The sequence below is a fragment of the Pseudocercospora fijiensis genome (assembly GCF_000340215.1).
Source record: "Pseudocercospora fijiensis CIRAD86 unplaced genomic scaffold MYCFIscaffold_1, whole genome shotgun sequence".
NCBI classification, from domain to species: domain Eukaryota; kingdom Fungi; phylum Ascomycota; class Dothideomycetes; order Mycosphaerellales; family Mycosphaerellaceae; genus Pseudocercospora; species Pseudocercospora fijiensis.
The window spans coordinates 4,646,980-4,656,940 of NW_006921532.1; the positions used below are offsets into that span (position 1 = coordinate 4,646,980).

Here is a 9,961-nt window from a genome sequence, read left to right on the forward strand (position 1 = left end):
ATAGCTTGTCCCCTCACAAAAGGGAGACTGTATAGACTTCAAAGAGCTTTCACATTTAGGCTATAGCACAAAGTGCAGTTTTGAAAAGTGTGTACAAAATAAATTTGCAACCGGGTCTCATGCGATCATTACTGCTTACGTTCTGTCCTGTTCGCCCATAATAATTCTCCTACACTGTCGATAGGTCGTATACACATCAAGTCTCTTTCCCGCCGTGCTAAAACCGGCGCCAACAATGCAAATCCTCCTTTTTCGCTATGCAGCGCTTTTGTTCGTTATATCTCGTCGTTCATGAAATCCATCACATATACAAACTCATCAGATGATTCAAGCGGCATCGCATCATCTACAGTACTAGGCCCGCAAGGCCGATCGCTGCACCAACGAAGATGGCCACCTCTGCGGCAAACCGACTTGATGGCATTCCGGCGCCAGATTGCAAACCAGGCATTCCAGTTGCAGAGGCGCTCGGAGAGCTCCCGGCAGACGGGACATCGGTGGCACCGCCAACTTCGGCGAAGGAGGTGATTGTGCTGCGCTGTCCATCGGGAAGGGTCGTGGTCCGAACTTGCAACTCGCTCACAGTGCCACCGCCGGGAGTGTAGGTTACGATAGCGACCTCGCCTGTGTTGTCAGTTGTAGCTAGGCAATGGTCAGTTTGCGTTTGGTATGCACAACAGTCTGCACTTACTATACACTCCGCCAGGCGTCGGCCTCGAAAGGACAACAGTATGGCCCTGCGAGTCTGTAGTGGTCTTAAGGTAATAAGTCAGCTTAATATCTTTACTTGACCGTAGGCAACGAACGTGGTCCACCGACGAGCAAATCTGGCAAACACCCTTGCGAGTCGGACATTTGCAGAGTCCGCAAAGGTGCTCTGCGATGTCCAAGGCAATAGAGCCTGTTTAGAGGTGAAATCTCGCCAATGTCCGCATGCGGACCAGATTCGACTTACCACCATGTCTGCTGACGATGCGACGACACTTCCGCCTGGGGCCACAGCGACGATGGACAGCGGTGAAGCTGTCGTTACAACCGATCCTTCAGAGTCCGTTCTCGTGACGATGGCAGCTGGTGCATTTGTCGAAGTAGTAACGGTTTGGCCGTCATTATTGGTGGTTGTGATCTGGAGTACCACACTTGTAGGGGCTGTATTCTGGAAAGCTTGTGTCGTAGCAACCAATGTGCTGCCACCCTGGGCTGTCGATGTGATCTCGACTGGGACGAGGACGCCTGTCTGTGTTGATGGCGACGCAGATACTGTTGGCGTCGTAGTTGGTTCACTTGCTTGGACAGTGGAGGAGGCTGACACAGATGTTAGACTGCTTTCTGTGCTTTCTGCTATTGTGCTAGATGGCATGGAAGTGCTAAATGAGTGGGTGAAGGAGAAAAGGATTTTAGTGCGGTTGCTGGTGTCGCCTGACCTTGAGGACTGTCGATACTGTCCGGTACAGTTACCACCGTGGAAGGGATGACTGTCGTCTCGTCTTGCGAAACAACGGTGCTCGTTTGCAACACAGTCGAAGAGCCCAGTGTAGAGCTCACGTCCGGCGTGGAGCTTGGAGAAATAGAGCTGGAAGAAGAAGTTGAAGAAAACTGACCTTGCGTCGTAGAAGTTGTCAGGACTGTCGTCTGGGTGGTGAAGGAGACTGCGGATGTTGTACTATCAGTCACAATGACTGGGCTTGTCGTAGTTATGGTCGTGGCTGACGTCGTGTTGTTATCGCTTTGGCGTTTCCGCAGATAATCTTTGACGATAGCATCTGACTTGGCCAAATCCACTAGCTTTGAGGCCAGCTCTGGATCATGGCTGCGAACAGCGTCAATCGCGTCACGACCGTGCTCGAATATGCCCTCGCGGTACTTGGGGCGCAGATGTCCTTCGACGGCAGCTTTCAATGAGTCCCCCGGCAAAGCTCTCAGCACCTCTTCCCACTGAGCAACGACGTCGTGATCTTCGAGAGCCTCGAGATGTGGTATGATTCGTGCTGAGACAAGTGGAAGGGCGAGTAGAAACAGCGATGGAATCGAAGGCATGTTGATCGTTCTCCCAGCGGAATGAAAATGACACCAAACAAGTGCAGGAGACCAGCTCGCGAGCGGCGCCAAAGGGTTGTTGCTGTTGGGACACCAGACGATCAGCGACAGAAGTAGAGAGAGGAATACAACGTGAGACGAGGCTGGGGTGAGGATGAGGAGGCTCGGAGGAGGAGGATTATCGAAGTGTGCTCACCAGCAGCTAGAATATCGTACTTGGCTCAAAGTTGCAAGGCGTGGCGCTAGGCACCAATGCGTCCGAGACAGAAGCTTGTGGTGGGTTTGGATCGGCCTTGGTGCTGGCGAAGGGAAGGCGTGTGGAAGGGAAGGCGCGTGAAGAGTGCTGTGTGCCGAGAAGCGATTCCGCCATGGGCCGAAAAGCAAAACAACAGAAAATCAATGCATGAAAACAAGGAAGTCGAAACAGTACTTCGAGTGCATCTGAGTACCTAACGTTAGTTAAGTTGGGCAGAGTGAGTAGTGAGCTGAGCATAACGGCAACGTAGGTGGAGATCCCTGTCGAATACGAACATGCACTGAGATCAGCAGTCTTGGCCTCCAAGTCAGGCCAGGCCTCGAAGCTGATACTCCGCCGCGTCATTCGTGCCTGCCGGCTTTAGAACAACAGGCAGGCGCACAAGTGGCATGATGCGGCGATGGAAGATGGAAGATGGATACCTTACTAATTATCGCTATCGACTGCTCGAGCACGTCGTGCGGTATCACCCATCACCACAGCAGGCTGCCTGCACCTGCACCTGCACGACCACGAGCCATGTGCCATGTGGTTGGTAATAATAATGCTCCAGCTTCCAACAATCTGGTCCTCGGAGCCAAACGCCCCAGCCACTTAAGAGTCCGTGCCCTGCCCTGCCCAGCATCGTTCTTGCTGTCTCGCAACTTTTGCTCGTTGCAGTTGCTCCCAGATACAGAAATGTGCTTGCAGAACATCAAGACGCCTTGTCCGCTACAAATATACTTCAATTGACGCTATCGACGCATTATTTACTCTTCGCATCATTCAATCCTGCACTTGCGCCAATTTCCTCGTTGCTTGTGCCATTGACACGCGCCTCCGTGCCCGTTGCCTGAGCCTCGCTGATCCCAGCTATTGGCGCATGCACAGCTCGCACTTCAGAAGCAGACGAAAACCTGTCCGAGACAACACGTGACTGCTCGAACGACTTTCCACGAACAGGCAAGCCTTCGCCGGGAAGTTGGAGGTCTTGCTTGCTTCTGTTCCGTTCATGCCCCCTCTCAGGCGTTCCCGATCGTTTTTCAACCTCCTTGTCCTTCCTTTCCTGGATCTTGTTCCTAAGCCAAGACATCGGTCCCTTCCTCTCTCTTTCAGAATCAGAGAAAACCGTATCGGAAGTCGCTGAAGTTTGAATCTGCTGTTGTGAGCCTGATGGAGTCCTGCTTTCTGCTATGGGCTCTGTCGCCACTGATCCTATTGGCGTCGCTTCCTGAAAGCTTTTTCGAGGCGCCGACCCTCCACTACCGATGGTGGACCGCGAAGTAGCTTGCTCTCTTGCGCTCATACTTCCCAAGGGATTGGCATTGCTGTTTCCCGGTGTTGACGCTTGATCGAGCTTGTTTTGGGTCCTCGAAAACCTCCATCGGCTTCGCTTTTTCTTCTCAGGCTGATCGAATCCAGCCGGCATATCGTCTCCCACAAGATCTGCGTCCGATTGATCGGTATGAGAACGGAAGGAGTTTGAGGGAGACAGGCTTGGCTTGAGCGTGGCATCTGTAGGGTATCGCTGTGGTGTTGCCTGTATTGGCGTCGACTGCGCAGTGGCGTAGTTGGAATGCTCCGGCAGTCCTGTCGTCTGTGTTTCAGATACCGTTGCAGGGGCGAATGAAGGGGATATTGGTGATCGCTGGGATTCCTCTTTGCACTCTTCATGGAGGTCATGAGCTGAAGAGTGCGCACTGGATAATGCAGAGCCCGGCATGCGCTTCTTTTGCAATTTGTTTGGCTTGCGACCCTCGCCGTCACTGGTTGGCGATTGTTTCAAAATGTCGAGAAATTTCCGGCCTGTGGTAGATGAAGACGTGTTCGACGAGTGTCTATCTCCTGATCTGTCCCCGACGTTCCCAGGAGCCAAGAGAGGAACCGTGTCTTTCCTGGGAGTGTGATATTCTCGGGATCGATCACCACCGACAGCTGCCAAAGGCGTTGTCGCTTCACTTGACGAAGCGGAAGTCACCTCAGGAGGTTGAACTTGGGAGGCCCTTGGTATGGTGGGGAACGCAGGGGCCGCGGCTGCCACGGAAGTGCTCTGTAGTGAGCCTTGTCGTTCCCAAGGAGATGGCCGTTCAACCTTGACACCAGTCGAAGCGGGAGCTCCGGTCGCGCTTGCAGGTGCAGTAGGCGTAGATGGATCGGAGTGCTTCTCCTTCGAGAATCTAGGGGATTGTCCGGTACTACCACCTCTCCTCGAAGGCACTGTGTTGCTTCGATGCACACCACTAGACGTAGGCGTGCCAGGAACAGGAGAGCTGGGAGCAGGAGCATGATCCGAGCGTTTACTGTGCTTGCTGGAAACAGAGACATTACGTCTAATGCTGCCCCATTTGCGCACGCTTTCGGCTGCAACGCTGGAATTCGAGCTTGATCGACCAATGATTGTTTTTGAGCGACCGGGAGTAGTTGGAGTCGAAGGTGGTTTAGATGGCGATCCACCACTTTGTACATCACGCACAGTGTCTGCATCCGCGGCCGTGCCCTGCATGCCGATAAGGAAACTGTCCTGGTTCTCTATGAGAAAGATCAAAACATCTTGGCTCAAGCGGTATTCTTGCGGGGCCATGTCGTGTTGTGGGTGATTAAGGATGCCCGGTTGGAATATAGCTGCTAGGTTGGGCGTCGTCATCTTATTGAGATCCGACTTGCTGGCAAACACTGCCAAGAGGTCCAAGATGTACAAGAGCAGTTGTCGGTTCAGCGGCGGTAACTCGGTAATAAGAGCTTGGTATGCTCGAATGGCTGCTTCCTGATCAAACTCGCCCTCGCTCGGACTCTGCGCCTCCAGAGATCCAACAGCCTGTGCCTGGTGATTCCTAAGCGGATCTCGAAATCTTTGGTAGAACTCCAGCGGTATTATTGGCTCAGGGAGCTGGTTGAAGTAGCGCCGAAGAATATTGGCCGCATCGTGGACAGTGTAGCCAGTCCAGTCCAAACCTTTACCATATCTATCGGGACTATTAAAAGCTGCCTTTAGCTCTTTGATTCGTTTTTCGCTGCCCGCCAGCCGAAAGATACCCTCGACATCGGTCGCTGAAGACGAATTAGGAACATCGGCTACGCTGCTCTAGGAGGACTGTCGTACCTTTTTCTTTCAGGAACACTCCGCATTTAGCTACTACGATGGGTACATAGCCATATATATAGCTCTGTCCCTCGTCGTTGAATAGACTAATGGCAACATTTGCGTATCTGATGCTCTGCTGCAGCGGCACTCCAAAGATCCCGTGCGGCGCTGCTAAGAAAGTAGTGTTAGAAGCCGAGCCCAAGACGAAGTACACAAGAAGCGATACTCGATGCAACGCAAATAGCAGAAACAGAGGCGAAGCAAATGAATTCAGACGCGGCGCATGGTCTTTGCCAACGACGCATGCATTGCTGCCAGAAAGGGGTCCATGTTTGCTCTGTGCATACCTTGTTCCGGAGGCTTCTTATCGCTCCGCTTGAAGTTCTTCCACCAACTAGCCAAGTCCTTCCTTTCCTTGACGGCTTCGCTGTGAGCAGGCTGCGAGTTGAAGGTTGGGCGCGGACCTCCTGGGCCAGCAGGAGCGGTGGAGGGCCCGCCACTTGTGGTCATGCCTGTATGTCGTCGGGCGACGGCGCGACCCTAGAGCATGCGCGAGGTCGTGGTGAGTGGTCTGGGTGAAAGCAGTGCAGTGCAGTGCAGTGCAGTGGGCGTAGCAACGGGGCCAGGGCCACAGAGCAGACAGGCCGCGCGAGTCTGGGCTCCAGTGGTCGCGCCGCGTGATGTTGCTCACTCGCGCGCGCTGCGATGCGATGCGATGCGGTGCGGAACAGCGGCGGACGGACGACCGAGGCGGAGGCAAAGGCAGTGTCGTCGACGGTGACGAGCGCGTAGGTGGGTGGGTGCGGACGTGTTTCGCGACAGCACACGCCTGGGTGTGTCTGTGTCTGCGTCTGCTTTGGGAAGGCTGATTCGACGGGTGCCAGGGCAGGCGAGAAACGAGACGAGAGAGCTGCAGGAGGGCTAGGCTAGGTCTCGCTCTCCAAGGCGCGACGGTGGGCGGGAATAATAATGGGAAGGGCCAACGGCGCGCGGGTGTAGGCGACCGCTGGTGCTCTCAACGACAGCAATATCAAATAACAATGCTGATTGTGCTAATGTCAACAGCACGCACCACGACGACGACCACGAGCCAGAACCTCTCGCAGCACTGCTTCTTCTCCAGCAGAGCAGAGCAGAGCAGCTCATGCTCTCCGTCCCGTCCTCTCCTCTCCTCTCCTCTCCCCCAGGCTCTCCTCTGGAAGCGAAGCCGCCAAATATAGCTCACCTGCTTGGCATCGCCCGTCGCCCGTGAAATGCTATTGGACCGTTCCGCTACCATAGCACCGCACCGCGACGTCGACAACATCATGATCATCATCATACGTGCCGCATGCATTATTATGCCGAGCGCTGTGGCTGTCGCTGCCAGTGCCAACGCAGCTTCATCAAGCTCGTTTTGTCGCCGTGCCAGCCCTGTCGCGCCTCTCGCACCAAGCAATGTAGCTCGCTAAAACCTGCTGCGCTAACCTCGCCGGCTGCTCCACCTCCGAAGAGCTTCAGCGACATCATACAGCAGTACCTGAAACACACCTTTTTGCACGGCCTTTGGAGCACTGCAGTCGTCGCTGATACCCTCATCGCCCTATCTATCCACACAAGCAACGCGACATGGACGGGTGTGTCACGCGCAGTCAACCTTTTTTGCTGATCTTTCGCAGCATGAATAGCACCGAGCTGATGCGCATCGCAGACTGAACGCCGCTGAGCAGCGCGAGCTGCAAGGCCGCATGGAGAAGAAGCAGATGAAGGACTTCATGAACGTACGCTCACTTCGAATGCAATCTGCCTATTTCCTGTATCGAGATGATGCTGATCCTCGCTCGCATCCAGATGTACTCCAACCTCGTTCAACGATGCTTCAACGACTGCGTCACCGACTTCACCTCGAAGAGCCTCCAGAGCAAAGAAGAAGGATGTGTGATGCGCTGCGTCGACAAGTTCCTTAAGAGCTCTGAGCGATTGGGAGAGCGCTTCCAGGAGCAAAATGCCGCCATGGCGCAACAGGGACCCGGCGGCATGGGCTTGGGCAGATGAATGAAGTGCTGCGTGTTCCAGTGTACGATAGCATGAGAGGGACAGGAACTTTGTTTGAAGAGGACTACTGCATGGCACGGCGTTTGCCCACAAATCGCGTGGTAGCGGAAGGTCCTTTGCTGCCCTTGATCTGGGGATCTGGTGGCTGACCGTCTGCTCCAAGAACACATCTTCCGGCCCGGCGATCGCAACGCAAGCCGTTCAGCACAGAGACCTCGAAGAAACTTGCCGAGGCTGTAGTCATACTTGGATCCCGCTCTACCACCGCACATAGGCATACTCAATCCTTCGGTGTCAAGCCTCGTAGACTCAGGTCGTACACCACGTCTTCGACCTCCTTGACCTTGTATTTGATAATATCGCTACGCTTGCGCAAGGCATCGTTCTTCAGATTGAGGATCTGGAAACCAGCATGGACATCCTTGATGAACTGGCTGATCTGAATAACGACAGGTGTAATGTATCAGCAAAACACGCCTTACACAGAAGAGATAATGCTCTTGGCCAACATACCTGAAACGGCCGGCGGTGATCGCCCAAGGTGACAGAATTGCGAGCCAGTCGGGACAGTTCGTCCAGTAAGGAAACCAAGGCGAGGAGGTACTCCTCGATGGTGAGATGGAAACAATCGCGATCCTTGACATTGACAGGCACTGTTCTCTCATCAGATTCTGTCCGCATCATCCTTGATCCTGACATACCGTTCATTGTCTGGCCGACCTCTTCAATGGTCAACAAGTTGCCGGTCCCGTCCTTGCCACATCCACCAAGCCATCCGCAGAACAGTATCGAGAATGTCTAGGAAAGGTTAGCGAAGCATTGCTATGGGTGTCACGATATCTGACCGAGTTCTCCATCTGCCTCTGCCATGAGTAATTGAACTTGTAGTATGGATGCTTGGACGCTTCCGCAGACAGCGTTTGAATCGTGGCGATCTGCTCCTTGATGCTCGCTTCTGCAGCTTGAATGACAGCGGGTACTATTTGAGACAGTGAGTGGTTGTATGCGCAGCTTCATCGAGATGCTCACAGTCGGTGTTTGCAGTTGAGTGTGCTCGTGATAGAATGGATTGTGTGTTGCGATCTGTGTATCAAGATCAGCACAACTCTTGCAAGCGATCAGCGGCGCGACGTGCCTTGCTTTTCTAGCTTCGATACTATGTCTCGAAGAGCCTATACCATGTCATTGATTGGTGTGAAAACCAGAGAGGAGAACGGTCGAACAAACATCTTTAATGCCGGTGTCTTCGTCGATCTTATGCTGCAGATCCTCAAAAATGCCAGATTGGGTCAGTCCACTTCCAGCTGGTGCTGCCATTTCGAAAAGTTCTGAGCAGCGTTTGTGTAGATCTGAGGCAGGAGACACAGTGATGTTTATATTTCACCCATCACATTTTCGGCAAGCTCAAATTCGTAAAGCACTAGTCAAATACTGAGGGTTGGCTTTTACCTGTCACTCTCGGTCCGCAGAGCCGCGATCTTCTAGAACACGCTTCAGGGGTGCTAAGAGCAGCTTTCTTAGCAAACTTAGTGTATAGATGCTCTTTAGACTGTATAGAATAGCGCTAATAGTTCTAATCTGTCTAAACCGACGCCGAGGTATCGATTAGGGTTAAGAACGAGGATATTCCGCAAGCCGCTAAGCCTTATAATAGAACGCACGACTCGCTTAACTGCCGGTAAAGTACCTAAGCGACTAGACACGAGTCTAACTAAGATAACCGCTACGGCTAAGAAGAAGCCTATTCTAAAGACGCTCGAGAAGCTAATTACGCCGCTACCGATAGTTAATAAGTCTAGAAAGAAGCCTATAGCCTTAGCCGTACCGCTAATCGATCGAGTAAATAATAGCTCTACTATAGGCGCTACGGCTTCCGGTACTAAGGAACAAGCGACTAGTAACGTTAGCGGTAAGATAGGCGGCTCTATAACGACGTCCTTCGAGTCTTAGTCGTCTTCTACGACTAATAGATTAAAGGCTCTCGGTCGTAGTAATATAGCTCTTACGCCCGAGAGCTATATTCGAGAGCGGCTTACTAATAAGAAGGGACTCGTTTTAATAGACTATAGAGGCTGCTAGTACCTTATAGACACTACGAAGAAAACTAAAGAAGATAGGTAGGTTGCCTTAAAGCGCAATATCTTCGACGTTGCGGATCTAGCTAAGGGTTAGAATAGATACAAATAGGCAGGCAAAGTAACCGAGAAGTATAGCTTAGAGCGCTATTTAAAGGTAACTTTATCGGCTTATTATAAAGGGGTTAAAGAGAAGGATTATTATTAAGAGACCTAGCTGCAACTATTTAATAATAATAATAAGGCTGCGGAAGAAGACAAGGCTTATAGCCGTACCCTTAACCGTCTCGGTTATTAGGTTAACGAGGAGTTGCTAACTAATCCTTAACTTAATATATTCTTCTATACTAAACTAAGGCCTATTACCGCAGGTCTAGTTAGCTTAGCGTAGAGGCAAGGCACGGCTACTAGCAAGAGACCTCTTAGCAAGACGCTAGGTTAGTAGTAAGCCGCTCTTACTAACGTTTAAGTAATAGAGCTAAACGAGAAGGGTAACTT

General features: G+C 52.3%; 4 protein-coding genes across 4 annotated transcripts; 1 reads left to right on the top strand and 3 right to left on the bottom strand.

Annotated features, from left to right (window-relative positions):
- Window positions 1-121: 121 nt before the first annotated feature.
- Window positions 122-2,455, bottom strand: MYCFIDRAFT_86068 (uncharacterized protein). The gene is made up of 5 exons (XM_007922458.1): window positions 2,234-2,455; window positions 1,602-2,119; window positions 956-1,260; window positions 692-737; window positions 122-642 (listed from the first exon to the last, which is right to left on the bottom strand). The coding sequence occupies exons 2-5, from the start codon at window positions 2,035-2,037 to the stop codon at window positions 347-349; spliced, it is 1,083 nt and encodes a 360-aa protein (XP_007920649.1). The 5' UTR covers window positions 2,038-2,119; window positions 2,234-2,455; the 3' UTR covers window positions 122-346.
- Window positions 2,456-3,001: 546 nt separating this feature from the next.
- Window positions 3,002-3,644, bottom strand: MYCFIDRAFT_201484 (uncharacterized protein). Its single transcript, XM_007923204.1, has one exon. The coding sequence runs from the start codon at window positions 3,576-3,578 to the stop codon at window positions 3,039-3,041; it is 540 nt and encodes a 179-aa protein (XP_007921395.1). The 5' UTR covers window positions 3,579-3,644; the 3' UTR covers window positions 3,002-3,038.
- Window positions 3,645-6,962: 3,318 nt separating this feature from the next.
- MYCFIDRAFT_201485 (uncharacterized protein) lies at window positions 6,963-7,804 on the top strand (the record flags this gene model as incomplete). The annotated part of the gene is made up of 3 exons (XM_007923205.1): window positions 6,963-6,970; window positions 7,045-7,114; window positions 7,185-7,804. 3 exons carry the CDS (start codon window positions 6,963-6,965, stop codon window positions 7,386-7,388), a joined length of 282 nt encoding a protein of 93 aa, XP_007921396.1. The 3' UTR covers window positions 7,389-7,804.
- Window positions 7,064-8,820, bottom strand: MYCFIDRAFT_209770 (uncharacterized protein). Its single transcript, XM_007923206.1, has 8 exons — window positions 8,616-8,820; window positions 8,524-8,560; window positions 8,418-8,471; window positions 8,234-8,367; window positions 8,090-8,186; window positions 7,902-8,041; window positions 7,185-7,827; window positions 7,064-7,114 (listed from the first exon to the last, which is right to left on the bottom strand). The coding sequence occupies exons 1-7, from the start codon at window positions 8,703-8,705 to the stop codon at window positions 7,669-7,671; spliced, it is 711 nt and encodes a 236-aa protein (XP_007921397.1). The 5' UTR covers window positions 8,706-8,820; the 3' UTR covers window positions 7,064-7,114; window positions 7,185-7,668.
- Window positions 8,821-9,961: the final 1,141 nt, after the last annotated feature.

Coding starts and splice junctions, on each gene's coding strand:
- MYCFIDRAFT_86068 (XM_007922458.1), bottom strand. CDS start 2,037: ATGCCTTCGATTCCATCGCTGTTTCTACTCGCCCTTCCACTTGTCTCA. Junction 738..955: donor CATCGTCAGCAGACATGGTG/GTAAGTCGAATC, acceptor ACAGACTCGCAG/GGCCATACTGTTGTCCTTTC. Junction 643..691: donor GACGCCTGGCGGAGTGTATA/GTAAGTGCAGAC, acceptor ACCATTGCCTAG/CTACAACTGACAACACAGGC.
- MYCFIDRAFT_201484 (XM_007923204.1), bottom strand. CDS start 3,578: ATGAGCGCAAGAGAGCAAGCTACTTCGCGGTCCACCATCGGTAGTGGA.
- MYCFIDRAFT_209770 (XM_007923206.1), bottom strand. CDS start 8,705: ATGGCAGCACCAGCTGGAAGTGGACTGACCCAATCTGGCATTTTTGAG. Junction 8,561..8,615: donor AAGACACCGGCATTAAAGAT/GTTTGTTCGACC, acceptor GACATGGTATAG/GCTCTTCGAGACATAGTATC. Junction 8,042..8,089: donor GGTCGGCCAGACAATGAACG/GTATGTCAGGAT, acceptor ATGAGAGAACAG/TGCCTGTCAATGTCAAGGAT.